We start from the raw sequence: 22,198 nt of genomic DNA on the forward strand, positions 1-22,198 counted from the left end.
AAGGTATTTTGAATCCAAATATCAAATATTATTAGGATTAGGAACCGAAAAATAGTCTCTGAATGCAGCTGATAGTTCTTCCAAGTGGTATATGAATCTTATTTACTCAAGAAGATATCGTTCAGAGGTAAATATAAACTCCTAGAATATTTAATGAAGCATAGAACTTTATCTCCACTTGGTTCACCCACAACTGCATTTTCTTTATCGAAGCTTCAATTTTTCTCTCCACTTTGAAGCCATTAACATTTCTACCTTATAGGTCTAAATTAAGTCCATTAAGATAAGAGAAAGTGGTCGCCAAATATTCTACATTGCACGACCAAGAAAAATCACATCACTCATTTTAAATTTCTCATTTTTCTTGTTCAAATTCAAGAGAAAGGGTTCATACGTTGCACCAATAAAGGAGAATTTCAAAGACGCAGTTTAATGGTCTGTTACAGTCACATTCCTGTGAGAGTTACACCAACAGTAAGCATTCATATCTAGTAAAAGTCATTGCTCATGTTATCAGCATATTGCAAGTCCACTACCTAAGGAAAAGGAGAATACTTGTACACAGAAATTCTTCTTGGAATCAGATCCAGTTTCTCTAGATCTGTTGCTGGAAATGAAGCACAGTAAAGAATGTAATGAAAATATGTAGTAAGTTGGTAAAAAAAAATAGTTTTATTTACATTTTCATAAATATCTTTAAATATTACAGTACAGCTTTGAGTATCATACATAATATATTATCAGTGCTCTTTATATTGTTTCATCTTGTAACATGCACAGTCAGATATTAAATGTAAAATTTTGTGCCTCAAATAACAAACATATTACAGTATAATATGCACAAAAATCTATGTGGCAGCTACTTCTACCTGCTGATACTTCACATAGCGCAGCAAACGCAGTACAGTCGAAGGTGTTACACCCGGAATGCGACTTGCAGCAGCAATCTAAAAACAAAGAACCAGACTACAATCTGAAAATTAATAAGAAAAAAAAGTAAAAGTACCTCTTTACAAGGCATAAAGGTGCTTGGGGGGGGGGGGGGACATGAGCTTCATTGCTACCATGACATCAGCACTAGAATGAGGTGGTGTGGTCAGCGTCATGCTCTGACCACCTTTCACCCTCAGAGAAGACCCATACTCAATATCAAAGGAGGTTGAGTGAACTTGGGGCTGTTCTGGAAGTTTTGCCAACGAGAAAAATCCTGCCATCACAGCAGAACTTGTAGTCCATAGCTAGTTAGCTTCTGTAAATAATATTCATGAACAGTACTACCATATTCCAGGCTGAACTGTTTGCTCTAAACGAAGCAGTATCATGGTGTCAAGAAAATGACTGTAATGCTCGTATTTTCAGTGACTCCCTGGCAGAGTGCTGCATTGGAGTTAAATCACTCGCTTGAACTCGGTCGAATGTCGCACCCTCGAGTGAGATAAGACTGGTCATGATACGCTCGTAATAAATAGAAGCACAGTACAAGGTCATCTCACCGACATGTCTTATCTTGTATTGAAGGTGACAGATAAGATACACATATGTTTTGCTCACACGGTAAAAATAAGGCTTTATTTTCTGCGTTTATGACAAACGTCTAATGGAACGTACCAGAACAGTAACATGAAGTTATAAATAAAATAGTATGAAAAACTTCGATATATAGTTATTATTCCTAATTAATAATTATTCAATATTTGATTTACCACATATATAATATGATAGGTCCATACCTAGTGTTCCGCCTATATACTGCGACAATGTAGAAACGTTTTACAAAATATTATTATATAGCAGTAAATTAATAACAATATTAGTAGAGAGATAACGTCACAGAAAATATAATAAAACGAATAATCATGCTGCACAACTGTTACAGACGCAAAGATTGATACACTAATTATTAGAGATTATTATTATTATTATTATTATTATTATTATTACTAGAAAACTTGATACATTTCTTGCATTATCGTGATTGTGTTCTCCATTTATAATAATTACATTTACATCCAATAACATCTATCAGATATGGCAAAAATAAAATCACTCCTGTGGGGGGGGGGGGGGACATATAGCTACAACATTTATATTACATTTTAAAGCAAGTTTTGTAGTTGCACTATGGAGAGGTTAGTTAAACACTGCAAAGTTTTGAAATGATAAACATCTATGATGTTACTACACAGTTCATCACTGTAACAAGAACAAATGTCTAACGCTCGGCTTATACCGTTCGAGGATTTATTGCTCGTCACAATTTTACCCATCATGCATGTGCGCTACCTATCGGATTATGCTATGAACTACTTGGTGCTCGAGCGAAAACGTCCGATGCAGACCTCTGCTCCCTGGTCTCCATTAATGCTATTAAAGGCTGCTCACCCCATAGCCACTGCTATAAGAAACTCAATCGGGAACAGGAGGACCCACATCTGCCTATCCTGGGCCAGAGGCCATGTGGGAATCACAGGTAATGAAAGGGCCGACAATACTGCGAAGTCCTTGACACTAGGGTGACACTTGAATGGATCAACTTATGGACTGGCAGTGTAAATTGGAAGATCACGAAAGAATTATTTTTTACTTTAATGCTTTAAGATTCATGAAACCATATACATCTCTCTTTGAATGTTGTCTAATCGGTTGAGTAGTGAAAACTTTCATTAAGTAACAGCACCTAACAGAAATAAGGTGAAAGAAAAACATTGTTCTGACTTAGTATTCAAAAGATCAGCAGTCTGAACATCGAAGTCTGCTATTCTAACAAATTATATGATTTCTTTCAATAGCTTTACACAAAAAAGTGATTTTTCCTTTCAAGTTCCTTCTTGATATAGGAAACAGGAAGACTGTGAGACTATATTTCTTGTCAGACTGCACTGAGGACTCTACAACAGTGCCTCACTGTCTCTCCAAAATGAAGTTTTACTGTACACTTCGTTTATTTCGTACTTTATAGTCTGCCAAGTTAACTCTGTGGTAGTGCATCTGCCTCCAGACTAGCTGGCTCAGGTTCGTTCCCAGCAGGGTCAGAAATTTTCACCTCGGGACTAGGAGAGATCATGGTGCAGAACTTCTAATCACTAAATTGTGCACCAATATGCCTGGGTTATATCTCAGTGCATATGAAGAGAATGCATATGTCTCTGTTGATAATGATTCGTCTGTTGGACTGGAATGGCCTGGCAGCTTACTTGGTGCTATTCGACAGGAATAGGCTATGTGCTAGTACTGGGTTTCCCCTTTTCCCTTCTTCACCATCATCATCCTCACCCATTCCCTACACTATACTTACACATACACTCAGAATATAACTCTTCATGCATAACATGGCCCGCCAAAGTGGTGTGCAACTTGAACATGTCCACAGTATGCGGAACCCGAATCACGCAAGTGAAGTGAGCGTGCGCTCGCATGCAAAAACAGAGATTTTGTACTCCACTCGTCCGACGCTATTTATCACTCAAAACCCATTTAAATCTAATTCCCTATCCCTCACAATACATTTACTAATCTTGGAATGTAGGCTTTCACAGCCAGTGTCATTGGGATAGATGTTATCCGGGCTAAAGGGCCGTGATCTGTTGGAGTTGTTGCTACCATACACTTCGACCACAGGTGCGCCACGATCCATCCAAACCTTAAAGACCTTAATGCAACCAGTCACAGACCCAGTCGTTCCCAGCACACTATGGAGATCTTTGCGCTTCTGTGTGCCACACCATTGATGATGTTTACCGGAGTAACAGTCAAAACATATGGTAGCAACAGCTCCAACAGACCACGGTCCTATAGCCCGGATAACATTGATCCCAACTACATTTACTATTTATTCCAGGCTCAATTTTCACCACACTAACTATTCCAACATTTCTTTCCTACTTCTTAGACCTTACTGGCATGTATCATAGTTACTTCGTACTCCTAGCTCACTTTATTTCTTACATCACTTCAATTATTACCTTTATACTATATTTATACACTTCACAACCTTTATAACATTAAGATCTTCTTTTCTTTTCAATACCCTTTGCACTTTTTCCCCACTTACACATCATTTTCTTAAATTGTAGGTTGGTTTTTCTTTATTATTACATTTTTACATTGCACACTCTGTTTGCTTTTCATTGTCAGTGCTTCCCTTACTATTCGACCTATATCTTCTTTTTCCATTATCTTCTTTCCCGACCTTCTCTTGACTCTTCACCAGCTGACAGTCTTCATTTCCTCTGTTCTTCTTATTCTACTGGCATGCAGCTCTTAAAGTTTAGCTAATGCCTCCTTAACGATGACAGCCCATTCCTCTCTATTTTCTGCTTTCTTCCTCCATCTTCTCAGCCTTCCTCTGTATCTTCTCCCTCCTGGGTTTCCATAAAAAATCTTTTTAATCGTTCTACCACCATCTGATCATATGTCCAGCCCATTCTATTCTTTTAGCTTTTATCTGTGTTACTATATTAGGACTCTTATACATTGATTTATCTTATTATTTGTCCTTATTCTCCATCCATCTTTATCTTTTATTGGTCCATAAATTTTCCTCTGCATTTTCCTTTCCCATCTTTCCAACTGGAATTTTATATCTTCCGTCATAACCCAGGCTTCACATCCATATATAATTATAGGTTCATTCCCTCTGTTGTCATGCCCATTAAGAACCTTGGGCATGCATCTGTGGTATTACTGGAATCTGCACTCTTTTGTGTTCTTCACCTTCTACCTCAATCTGTTTCGATTATTTCTATCCTTGAATGTTTCCTCACTATATCTCTTACCTTATCTTTCAGGTCTCTTCTTTTTTCTTTATTTACAGTTTCTTCTAATTCTGTCCAGTTTATACTTTCTAGGTAAAATTTACATCAAAGAGCTCACTATTGATTTTCAACTTATCTTTGTATAACTTTGCAAAATGTCCATTTCCCCTTGTTGCTAACAAAAAATAGTACCAAAATCTTTCTCCTGCATCTCACTTCATATTCGAAGTCATTTTCCATTGTATTAATATTTGAGCCTTTTAGTAATTTTCTCTTTCCCAAAATCTATTCCTTTGTCATTACATTCTCAAACTTCATCAATATAGGCCTGTTTTTCTTTCCACTTCCTAACTTGAAAACATCCTTCACTTGTCCATTCCCAATGTCAAGTCCTAACCATTCCCAACACATATTCACAATCACTTCATAACTTTCCCTTTTCAGCTTATTATTTTCCTCCTGAAGAGTCTCTATCCTCCTATTTATTTAATCCATGTCCGTCCTTACGCTCACTGCATCCATTATGTACAGTTCTTTTCCACATATTTTCTTCCACTCTTCAGGTCAACTACCTCACTTCACTACTATTGCAGGAGCTGAGTCGTCACTCTTCTACACTGTGTCATTGCTCACTGAGGACTGAATGACTTCAGCAATATGTAAACTAGCTAAATATGATGATTCAAAGCATTTGCAGTCACTGACCTACTTCTAAACAGATTTTTTTTTTTGTTTAAATTTTATTAATCTACGAGCGAAAAAAAAAAAAATCTTTTATTTTTAACACCTGGATGGTTTATTTTTAAATGTCTTCGAAATTTATTTGGTTTCATGGAAGCACTTGAGAGAACTTTGTAACACAGTACACACTGTGGTTTGGGTTCATCTTATCACACACCAAGTAAATCCCAATCTGAAATACTGCACCTCGCATCATATTTACATTCATATTGTTCTTTTTTTTTTTACTTCAACTCACCCACCGAACTAGTCACATTTATAACAGAGCATGAAGATGAAGCATGGCCACTTGATTTCAGCCACACATCCATATTTATAAATGTCAAACGAAAGCTACTAAGATTGAGGTCAACAATGCCAAAGTGTGTATTTATTTTTTTCTTCACCAGATATCATGCATAGATTGACCACTGTTGCATATATAATTTCATACAAATTATAAAATTCATAACGTCATTATCTTCCTGTCTGGGAAATTAGGCTGAGTGGCCTGTTTTGCTCTCATGCCATCAATTTTCGGGTCATCCCAATCTACTTATCCCATATGTCTGGTAAGTTAGAATCTGTTTCGGTAATGTTGAATTCTCTTAATATATTCAATACATTTCGTCCTGCAATTTTGAAAAAGTTCTAGCAAGGGAGAAACTTTCAAATTGTTTAATATATCTACACTTTCTTTTCAATCCCGTAACTATATCCTGCAGTTTTCCCCATGAAGCACATTTATGCAGCTTGAATTCTTTTTAAATATTGCTGTTTGGAAGCCCATGCTTCATTCCTAAATAAAAGAGTTGGTTTGGCTAAAATCCTTAACAACAAAATTAACTGTCAAATGGGACAATGATTTCAGTTCTGAATTATGTGATTGATCCTCAGCTAATTCAATACCGGTAGTAAGTAATATAGCAAACATACTGACACAGCAGAATGAACCACAGCAACGAAGTGGAAATGGGGGAGAGGGGACATGTGGGACCCCTATGTTTGCAAGAGAGGACAGGGAAGACCACGACTCAGGTGATCTGACATGTTTGCAAAAGGCAGGCAAACAATGGTCGAGAACAGCAAAGGACAGACTTTTATGTAGAGAACTTGAAAAGAGCATTGTAAATAGGGAATATTATCAGTGTTAAAATATTGTAAATAGTATAGTCAGTGTTTGTAAAAGTATTAGTTAAATATTGTAAATAGTAATCTTAGTGTTTGTCGAAATGCTGGTGTTAGTATTACGTGGACAATGGGTAAAATGAACAAAGAACAAACTGCTGAGAATAGTTAAAGTTTAACAGTGTTAATAACCAGGTGACGACAGTATTCACAACAACTATATCAGCTCGTCTGGATTGACTCACCAAGCGAGTACCCATGAGCCACCCATGTAAAGGAGGTTCTACTCCCATCACAGGAGGCCTTTGCGCAACATGGGACATCATGGCTAACATTCAGTAGAAACTGATTAATATTATTTAAATGTATATTTCTATTCCAGACATCATTATTGTGTTTGTATGAGACAACGGCTGAAAGAGTAGAATAATATGCATGTTACAGATACAGGAAGTGTGGTGCGCCACGTGAAGCACGAGTACAAGAAACGAGTATATAATTTATTATTGATGCCTAAAAAGTTGTTGTATTCATTATTGAAAAATAAAGACAGTTAGTAAAAGTTACATTCCAAATTTAAGGAAATTGATTTTTAAAATTTATCGAAATAGAATGATTTTTCTGACAATTAAATTGCAATTTTACATTTTATTAATTTTTATGGATCCCATGCACGATCTATCAAATGCTCTCTCGAGACTCAGCAGTAGGTCGGTACCCATAAGTTGAGAATTGATGCTTTAAAGTATTTTAGGTTTCTGGATGCACACTTTCTTCATTATTATTTTAATGTTTATATTAATGAAATGGAAGATTAGCATTAATTACGGAATACAAATAAATTAAACACATTACTTTTTCGCAGATGATAAATTTTAACAGCACAATCTGAAGATGATTTACAGAAATCCATTAAGATTTTGAATAATATAACTATAAAATTTGAAATGAAAATATCTACAGACAAGACAAAAATCATGACATTTAAAGATGATTACCCAGTACGTAGTAAAATTGTAATTAATAATAAAATTTTAAAACAAGTGAATACTTAAAATCATTTGTAGTGTTTTTGTAACGCAGTCTTTACTCCTGGTTGAGTGTTAGAGAAGGCCGTATGGCCTTAACTCTGCCAGGTTAAATAAATCATTATTATTATTATTATTATTATTATTATTATTTATCTTATACTGATGAAATGGATGCTTTTAAAAATACATAAACATTTATAAAATTTACAGGATTTATAAACAGAACTTTCAAATCTACTCATGTACAAGAAGTACTACAATAAGATTGTACTCTATAACGTTTTGGCAAAGCTAACCTTATTATTTGGAAGTGAAACATGGACCCTGAAACAACAGCATTTACAAAGAACCTAAGCTTCAGAAAGGCGTTTTATGAGAAAAACTGCCGGACTTACATTATGGAACAAGCAAGAAAGCTCCAAAATACAAAAAGAAATAGAAAATCAGCCCCATGTTAGAACATCAATAATTACAGAACAGAATGGATCGAACATGTTCACAGAATGAGAAATTCAAGATTACCTAAACAAATCATCAATTACAGCGAAACAGGCAAAAGAAGAATAGGAAGACTGAAGAAATGATGGCATGAGAGCGGAACAGGCGACTTGGCCTAAATCTCCCTGATAGGAAGACAATGACGATGGTTGTTAATATCCCACTACTGCCATATTTTTCAGAATCAGATTTTAATATGTCATAAATATATAAAGGACACCAGCTTTAATACCTTTCCAAACGAAGTAAAAGTAAAGATCTGCAGATATAATAATACATGAAAAGAAAACATATACATAGAAAAACGTGTTGTTAGTACATAAACACTTTACAGGATTAAAATCCTATATATTGACTTGTTAAATGAAAGAAGAAACAAACTTACAGTTTGTGGCCGAACCATCATGAGTTTCTCTTGCTCTTCAAATGATAAACACAAGGATTTCCTAAAAAAATGAGAAGAAAAACATTATGGTTAAAATATACTCTATTTTCATTCGAAAGAGAGGCGGCTGTTCAATAACTTTTATATGAAACGAGTCAAAGTCAGAATAGGAGAAGAAATGTCAGAAGGATGTGAAATATGGAGAGGAGTAGGGCAAGGATGCTCGTTATCATCTACCCCATTCAACATCCATTTGGGAGGATTTAGTGAAGAACTGTTTTCAGAACATGGGAGAAGTGATAGTAGGAGGAAGAAGAATAAAGTGCATAAGAGTTGCTGATGATATTGCGTTGTTAGCACAAGAGGAAATGATATTAAGGGATATGATACTGGAGCTAAATGACAGCTGTGAGCAGTATGGGATGAAGATAAATGCAAATAAGACGAAGATCATGGTCATAGGAAGAAAAGTAAACAAGGTAAACTTGCGAATTCTAAGTGAGGCAGTAGAGCAAGTGGACAGCTTCAAATACTTGGGGTGTACTATAAGTAGTAAGATGAGATGATGTCGAGAAGTCAAAAGGAGAATAGCAATGGCAAAGGAAACTTTTAATAGAAAAAGGAGCATCTTCTGCGGACCTCTGGAGAAAGAACTAAGGAAAAGACTAGTTAAGTGCTTTGTGTGGAGTGTAGCATTGTATGGTGCAGAAATATTGGACATTACAACGAAGTGATGAGAAGTGAATAGAAGCATTTGAAATGTGGATATAGAGAAGGATGGAGCGTGTGAAATGTACAGAGTAAGAAACGAAGCTGTGTTGGAAAGAGTGGATGAAGAAAGAATGATGCTGAAACTGATCAGAAAGAGGAAAAGGAATTGGCTGGGTGACTGGTTCATAAGAAACTGCCTACTAAGGGATGCACTGGAAGAAATAGTGAACGGGAGAAGAGTTCAGGGCAGAAGAAGATATCAGATGATAGACGACATTAAGATATATGGATCATATGCAGAGACAAAGAGGAAGGCAGAAAATAGAAAAGACTGGAGAATGCTGGGTTTGCAGTGAAAGACCTACCCTTAGGCAAAACATTATGAATGACTGTATCATATGAGGAGACTATGAGGAAGGGAGAAAATAGGAAAGACTAGAGAATGTTGGGTTTGCAGTGAAAGATCTGCCCTTGAGCAGAACACCATGAATTAATGACTCTCATTACATGTATTATGTAGCAAATGAAATAACCGCTTCATGAAGGAACATTCTGTTGATTTACCTACAATCGCATTGTAAGGTATTCTTATCTTTTGCTATGTTACAAAATTACCTTTGTAGAGTTCCTGACATACTTTAATCCTTACCACAGTGATTTACAACACACAGTAACTATATAACTAAAAGAATGTTGCAGGCAATTTAACTGGGACTTCAGAAATGCAAGCAATGGCTACAATCCGTAACTAGATAATAATTAAGATATATCATAAAGAACAAAAGTTTCTACAAGTAGATCTGCCATTACTTCTTTCTTTCTCACTCTGGTAACGAATTCTTTATTTTTTGCAGTAATGTCTGTAGATATCTTTAAACTCAAAAGTTTTCTAACTGTAAATTTATAATCCTATATAATAAAAAATCCAAAAAGAACTCAGACATTACATGACGTAAAATTTTAATCTGTTTTATAAACTGTTATTTGACGACACTGTATCAACTGCGCCGTTATCTTGGATTGATGGAACTGATGATGGCATGATAAGTCCAGTTAGTCATGGATTACCTGATATTCATTCAAAGTTCGGAGCGAATATGATCCACGACGCATAATGATTTCATAATTATAAAATAAATTATTTATGTGGGTCTGATTATTTTTATTTATTATGAATTATTATTCCCTCCCATCTTCCCCTATGAATAAAACAGCAAGCCTAACTTTCGTTACTAGCATTCGCCCCTGGTTGTAGTGAACATTCGGCTATAATGAATCTAAATTGTTGGTCCAGACCTCAATACATTAAAAAGTACATTAATATTTCCGTTTATAGTGAGCCCTCACTTTGGTTATAGTGAACCTAAATCGTTGGTCCAGACCTGCATACATTAAAAAGTACTTTAATATTTCCGTCTATAGTGAGCCCTCACTTTGGTTATAGTGAACCTAAAATGTTGTTGTTGTTTTCTAATGCCAGGCGTTTGACAATAAAGTCATTTGACCTCTTGCACTCCAATATTTTTCAAAGATATTATCACGGTCAGCCAATGAAGCACAGATGTTGAGGTGTTCTGAATCCATTTCTTGGTTTGAGTTGCACAATGGGCAGTTAGGGGACTGATATATTCCAATTCTATGCAGGTGTTTGGGCAGAAAATCATGGCCTGTTGCCAATCTAAATGCAGCTACAGACGATTTTCGTGGCAAATCGGGAATTAACTGTGGATTATGATGGAGAGAGTTCCATTTTTTCCCTTGAGATTGTGTTATCAAATTTTGTTTGTTGAAGTCTAAGTATGTAGATTTAATTTATCTCCGGGGGGGGGGGGGGACTACTTTAATGGTACAGAATCAACTAAACATCTTACAATGGAATAATGGCGGTATAACATCAGCTAAGAACCTAAAATATAGAACTTCCAAGAAAGTGTTGTATTTTTAAAATGATCAAAATGATAATTTACGAAAACCCAATCTCGTATAAACTTCCAAGAATATGTTTAGAAGAACATCAAACCTGCTACTTTAAAGTGCATTGAATGACAAAGAAAGGATATGTTCAGCTTCCTGGTCAGCTTGGATCATGTTAGAGAAAATAGTGTACACAGTAAAGAATAGAGTAAAGATTAGTTCTGACTCCTTTAAAAGAGGTTATTAAATGAATAGGAAGAGAAAGTGTTTTCTTTTGTAAAACAGAGTAGAGTGATGACCAAAGGGTAAGTACAAGAAGGATTACAGTATAATGGTTCTGAACTGTTCCTCCCACGTCTTTGTAAAAGTGAACCCAGGGAAATTCCAAGGCCGAGTACACAGTAAGCATACCTCCCTAATTAGTGGGAGAGGGTGTGAAGTCGGTCATTGCCTACTGCATACATGGTCAGATTAGATTCAAGTCTTGAACTGTGAACATCAGGATGTCGAAGTGTAAAGTGTTTACGTTGAAAGCTAAAGTGAACATTATTACTGATATTAATTGTTGTCTATCCCAAGAGGGAATTAATATTGTATGTGTAGCAATGTCAGTAATATAAAAAGAGACACTTAGGGTCTTAGTGAACAAAATATCTGTTCTGCAGAGGTTCTTATAACTGGAGCTGACTGTATATATGTATCATGTGATTGTTAAATTTTTTATCAGTTCTCAATGAGCAATGCGACGAGTAAGATGTGAATGACCGCGCACCTTATAATGTAGAGAAGTGAAGTAGTGTAAGCAAATCAATCTAAAGTGAAAGAAAACTGAAGTGAAGGTTCTGATTAAAATGGATACCGAAAGTCTAAGGGAAAGCATCATTATAATTAATAAGAAGAATAAAGGAAAATAAGATTTTGAAAGGAAAGGTGAAATACTTAGGAGAAGAGAAAAGGAAGAATAATTTGATATTTTTTGGGATAGAGGTGCAAGAAAAAGAACAGTCTTGGAAAATGTATGAAGTGTTACTGAATGTGTGTAGGGACTGGATGGGAATAGATATTGGAAATGGACAAGTGAAGAAGTCTGTAGGGTGGGACATGGGAATAACAGGCCTGTATTGGTCAAATTAGCGAACTCGATGATAAAAGAGAAGATCGTGTGCAACAGGAAAGCATTAAAAGACTCAAATATTAGTATCGAGGACCAAGTGAGGTGTAGGAGATAAGTGTTAGTACCGTTTCTGAAAGCAGTGAGGATCAATGGACACTATGCAGGATTAGTAAAGGACAAATTAAAAATTGATTAGTGAGGTATTCGACGTAGAATGCTGTTTGGAAAACATTAAGAAATCTGAAATATTTAGCTAGCTACAACAACGTTTCAATGAAAACTGAAAGAAAAAACCATTAAAAATAACGTTAGACCTGCACTCATTGTTGCCTTGTCAAATAAACACTAGCGATAATTAAAACGCTCACTGTCATACATTTTTGCACGGCAGCACTCATTATTGCAAAGAGAATATGAACTGACTGCAAGACAATAACATACGTTCGGTGAAGTCACTTTCATTGTAGCAGTTATAGAAATAAATTAAAATATACCTGTAGGCAATTTTTAATAATGAATTAATAAATAACAGATAAATAATCAAATAAAGGCAAATAAAAGCATTTATTTTGTAAATTAGGCATTTATATTAAAAAAGGCAGAAAAGGGCAACATAAAACTGTGATGTTTCAACCACAAAGGTATAATTTCTACAGATTTACTTTCAAAATGAAGATAGATTTAACACATTTAAAAAGGCATTCTGCCAAAGTTCCGGTCTCTGCTCATCAAATATGAAGATGATCTGAGATAGTAAGTGATATTTTTGAAAGAATATTGGTTGAATTGACATGGAATGGTCCATTAGTCTTCAGCAGAAATTAGCTAGGGAGCAAAATAGGCCACTGTAAGTCTAAGTGCATGGATCTGTTCCAGGTCTGGACCTGGAAAAGCAAAAATAGATGAATGGGTGGGTGGATTGGTGGGCGGGCAGGCAAGCAGCAGGCAGGCACAATACTTCTCCTTTCTGCATTGTATAATGAGTAAATAAAAAGGTTACCAAGAAAACTTATGTCCAACAAAAAAATATCTTACGCTGTATAGTCAATGTGATGGGGAATAACAAGGCCCTCATCACGCCTCACTTCCATCACTTCTTCCTGCTGTTCTGCAGATGCTGCCTCATACAGGGCCTCAACTTTCAGCCGGTGGCTGAGATTCTCATTTCCTAGAAGACACCCAAAAACTTCTGGCAATGCCTTGCCGAGCTTCTCCACTGTAATCTCGTCATGAGTTACTGACAGCATATCAAATGCACTACAACAAAGACATAAAGCATTACTTGAATAATAAGTTTGTGGAAATATCGGCCTAACAGAAAATTTAAGAGGCATATTGGTCCGACAAGTTAGCATATAAATGAAATAAGTATAACTTCAATAACTGTCTTATTAACCTAATAAGGCCCAGTTGTATGATCACAGAATAAATCTTGGAATAGCTATTCATGGAATAGCCTAACTATAGAATAAATGGAGTATCGTGTTGTATGATGTTCGTTTATTCCAAGGTTATCTATTCCATAGTTAGCCGAATTGGAACAGAGGTTGGTAATATTTCAGATGGTGTTCTGTTTATAAAGTACATTCAGAATACCAGTAATGGTTGAAATTTATTTTCTGAACATATCATTATTTTGTGTACAGATTTTGTTTTAAAGAAATGAGTAAATGAAAATAAGTTAGAAGTCAAAAGTATTAGATAGAAGATTACACTTAAGCTAGTTGTGATAGTGAATGACTATAAGAACGTGCTAGAAAGCAAAAACTGATGCCATAACTTTTAAATAAAAGACAAGAGCATGGGAGTCTATAGCTAGGTTATAATAATGCAAAACGTAATGCTGATATAATATAGTGCTATGAATTTGCTTAAATTTAATTTTAATTATTTAAAAAAATTACAATTTCTTTATAATGATGAAATTGTGAACTACTTTTAGCTGTGTGTTATATGTTCCAATAATCATTAATCAATCCCAGCATGCTTTAAGCAGTGTCCATTTTTAGACTGAATCTTGCCAGAAATTCTTCATTGTTACACTCGTTTAATACCTAGATAAAGTCTGTGCCTTATTTTCTTTATTTCCGCACTCTCAAAAATACATTATATGTAATTCATCTTCACTATCAGAGATTCATGTCTAATGCTGCTGCCATTTTATATTTCATTCTCCAGATATAAATTTAACAATTGCTGAAAGCATGGAATAGCTTATTCGGAAGTTATCCTCCGAATAATGCACTATTCCAAGTTCGTACAACACATTTCTCGCATAACCCTGGAATTAATTTTAACAGGACTTTATTCCGTGTTCGTACAACTGGACCTAAATAATACAAAAATTACATTAGGTCATTACACAATCAAACATGACTAGCGTTTTCGCCAATTAATGGCATCTTCAGGTCTATTAGCATATAGTAATGCTTTAAACATAAAGACATAGGTAAATGGCAAAATAATAAAATATGATGAATTGCATGATGTGAAATTGGAAGAGATTAATTAAAAACAGTATTACATGAATAACTATACAATCACAAAGTACTGTAATAATAATCACTTGAAGGCGTAGTGGTTATGGTGATTAAACTTCATGTAGAGTTTAAATGTTAAAATACAGAATTAAATAGAAGGCTAAAAAAACATGTGTGCAGTGTAGAAGTATGAAGATAACATAGTTAAAATGGGTAAAAATATTGCAGCAGTCATCACGACGCAAAAAATGGGTAGCGTATTATGAATCTGTAAGAATCAATAAAAACCGTTTAAGTAAGAAAGTGAAAAATATACAGAACAAAGAAGAAAGTTATCTAATAAATAGAAAAACTTACAAAAACTGAACCTGTAGGAAGAACTGATGTTTCATGGCCAGTTGCGTGGTGTTGACTGGTGCACTGACATATGAAAGAACCACATCATGATGTAAGTGGAGAGAGGTACATGTTGCAGTAAGAAGAGCTCCTATTGGCCAACTTGAATAAAGAGTTATTAGGATTAGGTAGTTGTTCATTAAGTAAAGAAGTATTATTACCGAGAAATTTAGCTATATAAAATTATTCTGCAACTAAATTGATATTCCCGTTGTTAATAGGTTTTAAAATTTGTAAAGCATCTGACATTTTTTGAAGTTCATGGTTATTCTCTATTAAGTGAGATGCGAATTTTGATCTATTACATCTATGACAAAAATCTGCTTTGTGTTCTGAATATCTAGTTTTGAAATTTCTTTTAGTTTGGCCAATATATTTATGTGTACAATGCTTACAATGCAGCATGTATATCTATGTCTTTATGTTTAAAGCATTACTATATGCTAATACACCTGAAGATGCCATTAATTGGCGAAATCGCTAGTCATGTTTGATTGTGTAACGACCTAATGTAATTTTTGTATTATTTATTAGGTTAATAAGACAGTTATTAAAGGATATTATACTTATTTCATTTACTAACAGAAAATGTTATGATAATAAAACTGTACTAATACCTTTTCCAGAGTGCACCCTTTGATGCTGGCATACCCAGTATGTCTCTCCAATGAGATGAAGGTTTTACGAAAGATTTCAAGAGTTGAATACCATTTGAAATATCTTCTTTCATTTTACACATCTTGTGAAACCTTTCAGACGATACACATCCCACTTTGAAGCCTGAATAAAAAAGAAAAAACTAACTCAATCACACTGATTTAAAAACTGTATAGTGTATGAGAAATAACGTTGTGATTGACAATGCATGGGTGAATGTGTACATGCAGAGGCTCGACGTCACCTTGCCCAGTCGCAATTCGTGACCCAGGAGTGATATAATGTACGAGATCAAACACTCACATCGAATCATATGCCTGCATTCCACGTCTGCTTCTAAGTGCAGAGCATTGTGCTCTGTTTTGTTCACAGTTCAACAACGTAATACATTAAGTTCTACATATATGCATATAGCATACAATTATCTCAGCAGATCTCCGAAAGCAGTGAAAACAGCAATTGTGATGATGAAGAAGAGGATTTAATGTATGACTTGAGGCTTTCCCGGCGACCACCAGGACACAGCAGGCAATTGGGACCAGGAACTAGCTCCTGATTGGCCACTGTTTCGACCAACCAGAATGCGACAGGTGATCGGAATTAGGAACTTGCTCCTGATTGGCCCACAGCGGGAAGCCCTACTGACGTATATATACTGGTTAGACATGGTCCCATGACACTTCATTCCCTGAAGAATATAGCAGAACTAGCCATCAAAAACTTGTAAGCAAATATCCAACTCACCTGGCTGAGAACCCAAGAAGAGTTATTCTAGCAGAATTTGGCTGAGAACCCAAGAAGAGTTATTCTAGCAGAATTTAAGTGTTGCACAATTAGAGACTGATGGATAGTAAGAGGAGGTATGATAATACTGTGATCTCGAAGTATATATATAAAACTACAAAACTTACGTAAGATAATAATATTATTAAAAATCAAATATTTTTATATTTATTAACCAAGTGGAGTCGGGTCTTTTTCATGTAATTAATGGTGGTGTAGATATTTATATGCGTCATTCTCTTCAGCATTGGCTCTAGAGAGCGCAAAAATTACACTTCCCAAGGAAAGACCAAAAGGTATTACTTACTGATAAAATAAGAGGTCTACAAAATTTTATAGTCTCCCGATTATTTCAGCAAGATCTCTTAGCAGGATAAAATGATTTTATCCTCTACATTTCAAGCTCTACATGCAGCAGCTATACCAAGATGCTATGTCTATTGTTCGAAAGCAAAGCAAACCTGACTTTTTTTAACTTTCACCTACAATCCACAATTACCTGAAATGGCTATTGCTTTACTCCCACATGAAAAACCCACTGATCGTCTTGACATTGTTACTTGCATTTTCGCGTTGAAACTCAAAAACTGAAGATGGATAGGTTCAAGAAAAAGTATTTGGCATAAAAAAACCATTCAGAGGGAGTATGTTTCATTATTACAGAAGCAAATAACTTTCAAAATATCTGGTATTCTTCATTGAAAATAAATCTGAAAAATTTTTATTTGAACGTCTAATGCAGTGTTCCACAACCTTTTTCTACTCATGGCACACCCTAGCCAGGCCTAGACTCAACACGGTACACCAAAATGTTAATCCCCTAAAAAATATATGATGTGATTCTCCTAATATAATTAGTAATGTAATCAAATTTACTATTATTATTATTATTATTAAACAAAAATAGACTCTCGCATTTATTAACAATTTATGAACTGTAGAAAATACACATTTCTATTACTAATATTAAAGTAAATAACTCTACTCATACTTTCAATGTGATACTTGGGCCTGCTTAGCTGCACACAGGTGGCCGATTCGCGGTAGAATCATTGACAGTGCAGCCTAATTTCTTCATCGATGGATTTGAGTCTCTCCCGCTTTAATTTCCGTTAACGTCGAGAAGCCCAGTTCACACATATATTATGTAGTTGAAAATGGCAATAACATATTAACTGTCATCTCAGAGATTGCCGGGTATTCACTTCTTATTGACAACCAAAATGTTTCCAAAGGCACTTCGAGAAGTTCTAATTTCAATGTTCTTATGTAGGAGGAGTGTAGTGTGCTCTGATCCCATTTCCTGACACAAAACAGAAAAAAAGTAGCATATTTAGGGACCGCGATTTGATGAATTTCACGAATTTTACTACTTCGTCCATCACAATTTTTAAAGGCGATGGCAAAACAATGGCTTTGCGGTGAATGAGACAATGGTCACCCGTATGTTATGATATAGGCCTACTTCACGTACTTTAGCCATGAATTCTTTCACTCGGCCTGTCATAGAAGCGGCTCCATCTCTAAAACACTAATGCAATCCTTCCATGTTAATTGTTGTTGTTGTGCTTGACCGCTAAAATTGGTGGACACGTTAATCTGAAGTGAGAACTTCTGACTGCTCTTTATTTTATCCTTCATAATGTCTTGGATGTCATTGGCCATGTCACTAACTGGGCGGTTAACTATGTCAGCAGAGAGAGAAATTTAATTTTAATTACTTTTATTAATTTCTTACACGTCACACCTTTCACCTTGCAGAGGCAGCATTTGCTGCACAAGCCACTAGTTAATATAGAATTAGTAGATATAATAGTGGCCAGTTTCTCTTCAGTAATAGATTAAATCAAATTGGTATCAAAGGATCTATAAGCACAAAATTTCTTGGTTTGGAATTCGATAATTACATTAAGTTCCTTATCCTCTACTGGCAATATAAACACCCTTAATATGGCCTACTCTATACACAATTCTATAATAAAATATGTATTAATATTCTGCACTAACTCATCCGAAATTTTGTTTTAGAAAAGAAAGATTTAAGAATAATGGCAAGTATGCATAAAAGGACATTAGACAAAAAATTGACCAAAATTTAGGAATCTTGACATTCTTTTCCTAATGATGTTTTATATTAAAAATCAAAGCACTTTCAATACTAACCAGAACATTCATAATTTAACACAACACACAAATCCTGTTACTCTCAGCTGTTATAAAGAAAGGATTCACCCTATTCATGTATTACAGTCTTCAATGCTCTGCCTAATTGTCTTAAAGCTTTGAAGGGTCAAGAGAAAAGGTTAAAACAGATTTTATTAACATTATTCCTCCACATTTATATCTTGTACTCAACTGAAAAACTGTCTTTAAATTAATCTACTTGCTCTGCATTATTACACAAGGCGGGATATTTTTGGCAAACTATTTTTAATTTCGTATTATTAATTAATGAAGGCCATAGCGAAAAAAATGAAGGCAGCAGCAAATGGTTCATAATTTTGGATTTAATTTATAATGGAGCATTGATAACACAACACTTTTCTGTGTGGAACAGTTTATAAAAACAAGTTCAAAGTGCTTTTGATAGAGAATTTGTGACCAGGATGTCAAGGACAAGTTCCTTCATGCAAAACAATAAATGAGTAGGTAAGTCATGAGCACAAAAATGAAACAGTTCAAAGTAAAACATTAAGCTCATAAAAAGGCAGTAAGGACTGCAAAAAATATTGACAAAATAATGGTTGCAGTGCAGTGTAGCCCTAGTCATTCAACAAGGCAACATTCTTTAATGATACAGCTTTTGGGAAGAAGTCTTTGGAGAACTTTGATTTATGATTTAAGATTCCATCCTGACAAACACCAGGTCGCTCAAGAGTTAACCAACTATGGCAAAGGTAATCACAGAGAATGCTTCCACACTTTACTTGCTGTGATACAGGCATATCCAGATCTTGTTAACAAGCAGAACCTTGGATACTGGTCAGCAGAAAATTCAAGCGAGATTCATGAAAGCCCATTACATTGTGAAAAGATTGTATGTTTTGGTTTGGAATGGCAGCTTTCGATATCATTGGAATTTACTGAATGAAACTCACAAATGGTGGTGAATTTTCTCACTCTTAAATTACAAGATCAACATCATCAATTGGAAAATCCATTGTTCCAGCAAGATGGAGCATCTGTTCATGCAGACTTTGCAGAGGTTCTTTCCTGGATGCATCATCTCCTGTCCTGGTGATATTTTAAGGCCTTTCTGTTCATCCTATTTGACAGCTCTAGACTTTTTCGTATCGGGGTATTTAAAACAAAGAGTATTCTCCCATAGATTACATGATATTCAACAAATGAAGAGCAAGGTTCGACATGAAACCGAGCATATTGGTCAGGAGTTAGTGTGTCTGTGCCATGACTAAGAAGTAGGAAAATATTAAGAAAATGCGGCAAAATATGAAATCCATACCCCGAAAATATGAAAAAAATGTGAAATTATCTTGAAAAAATATTAACATCCTAATTAAACGAATAACATGTACTAGCTGTACCAGTGCACTTTGCTGTAGGGTCATTCCATGGTTGTGTGTGTGACATCTTAACAGCAGATTCACTTACAGAAGACACTGTAGATTAAATGTTTTAAGAGCTAACATTTTTATTTTTATATATCATATTAACCATCAATTACTTAATTCAGTTATGAAGTTTTGAGTTGGTTAAGAAGAATACACTTAACAAAAATAAAATGTCAATCTTTGTTGCGTGTGTGACAAAATGATGCAACTCCTTCTCACGCAAGTGAAGATTTTATTACAATTCTGTTCTCTTGGATTATGAATATGATTGCAACTTGTTGGTGATATAAATAAAATGTATACTTTTGAGATGATATAATAGAAGTTGCTGAGGAACATTAACATTCCATGTAAATTCTAATTTGAAAATGTTGCGTGTGTGACTGTTGCATTTGTGACACTTGAAGACATGTTAAGTTTACATATTTTTATCAGCAGCAATGTGACATAGATATTTTTTATTTACAAAGAAAACAAAAAAATACCACTGCTATTGAAATTAATTTTAAAAAAAACGCATACAAATTAAAAAAATTTTTACAAACATTCATGTAGGCTAAAACGCAAGCATAGTCACCTAAAGGCAAATTGACCCCTGTTATTAAGCAAATTAGGAGGTTTCTCTTCAGGATCATTGACAAGTCCTCCCAAGATTTGTTCTCATTTACTGGCAACACCCAACACTTCGTTATATTCGTCAATATTTCACAATACCAAAGAAGACGTCTTGTTTCCTGTTATACTTTCCTGTTGCAGTTAAAGATACAAGTACAAAGTCCCCTGGCTCAAGTTTGGTATTGTCCTTGTTGCATGGAGATCTAGATTCTTCTTCTTCTTCTTCTTCTTCTTCTTCTTCTTCTTCTTCTTCTTCTTCTTCTTCTTCAAGATGTAATAATTGGACTGTTTCTAATTCTTCTTGCTGAGAGCTTACAGAAACATTCACCACACCTTCTTTAATAGGAGACACAAAGTAAACTTTATGCAGGTTTGGAACTGGCTGTACATTTTTCCGATTATCCAGGAATGATGATAATGAATTCACTTCTTCTGCAGATATAATTAGTGTTGTTACACCTTTTACACTCTGGTATATTCCTTCACAAACTCTTCATAGGCTTCAGCAATGGTCATCATCATAGTATGTTTCTGTACCACTTCTTTCTTGCTGGTTTGAACATTCTTTATGGTGACTGTCTTTTTTACTCAGCTCAGTCCTGCTTATGTCATCACGGAGAGAAAACTACACCATGTTATCTTTTGTTTCATCATTCAATCTTTTACGGTATCTTCTTTTTTTAATTTTTGTAACAGATTCAGACTTTTTGCAAATTCCGGCAATTCCTCAAATATAAATTTCGATACCACTGCTTTCCTTTTCCTTAGGCTGTTTGGCAAACCTCTGTTCACTTTAGAAACTGCTTTCCCTAGTGATCTGTTGCTCCTATATGAACCCCTTGTTGGAGATGCATTACTTATCTCAGGTACTTACTTTAGTTTTTCTATGTGCCGCCCCTGTCTTATTCTATCTTGCTTGCGCTTTAGCTTTAACTTTATTTTATCAGTTTGAAGAGCTTGTTTTTGTCTTTCCCTGTTTTTTCATGTTTTGTGTTGCGGGTGTGACTTTTGATAATATGAGGCTGTCACACACGGAACGCAATTTTGAGTGCAAAATAGCCATGCTACAAAAAAAGTTGTTATATGTTAAAATTTATATCTTGTGGATAACCTCACTTTCAGAAAGTTTCACTTTGCTAAGTTGATTATTTTCTTATGGGCATAAATAAAATCATGTTTTGTGTTACGGGTGTGACATATGATCTTAATATTTTTATTTAGTCCCATGTGCTTGAAAAACTCATCTGATTTGCTTCAAAATCGCACAGTACATTGTGGAACATCTACACAGCAAGTTTCTCATGCAACAACAAATCAGAAGACAAGCAAAGATGATCAAAGGAGGCAACATATGAGGTGTATTTTTCCTTTTGTCAGAAGTACTGTTAACACTAAAGTCAAATATGCATAGACATTAAATAATTTAATATTTTCATGAAA

The 22,198-nt window shown here is 35.0% G+C and overlaps 1 protein-coding gene across 2 annotated transcripts in view; it reads right to left on the minus strand.

Annotated features, from left to right (window-relative positions):
- Positions 1 to 649: 649 nt before the first annotated feature.
- Positions 650 to 22,198, minus strand: part of LOC138691272 (protein MTO1 homolog, mitochondrial) — a 118,296-nt gene continuing 96,747 nt past the window's right edge. Inside the window, exons 9-12 of one of the 2 annotated variants that reach the window (XM_069813102.1) lie at positions 15,749 to 15,911; positions 13,291 to 13,512; positions 8,517 to 8,577; positions 650 to 947 (exon numbers count right to left, since the gene is read on the minus strand). In XM_069813102.1, the coding sequence (XP_069669203.1) occupies positions 849 to 947; positions 8,517 to 8,577; positions 13,291 to 13,512; positions 15,749 to 15,911 (545 nt within the window). In that variant the 3' untranslated portion in view covers positions 650 to 848. The remainder of the gene's footprint in view (positions 948 to 8,516; positions 8,578 to 13,290; positions 13,513 to 15,748; positions 15,912 to 22,198) is intronic. The other variant, XM_069813103.1, reaches the window with a different exon arrangement.

The sequence above is a fragment of the Periplaneta americana genome, chromosome 16 (genome assembly GCF_040183065.1).
Source record: "Periplaneta americana isolate PAMFEO1 chromosome 16, P.americana_PAMFEO1_priV1, whole genome shotgun sequence".
Classification (NCBI taxonomy): Eukaryota; Metazoa; Arthropoda; class Insecta; order Blattodea; family Blattidae; genus Periplaneta; species Periplaneta americana.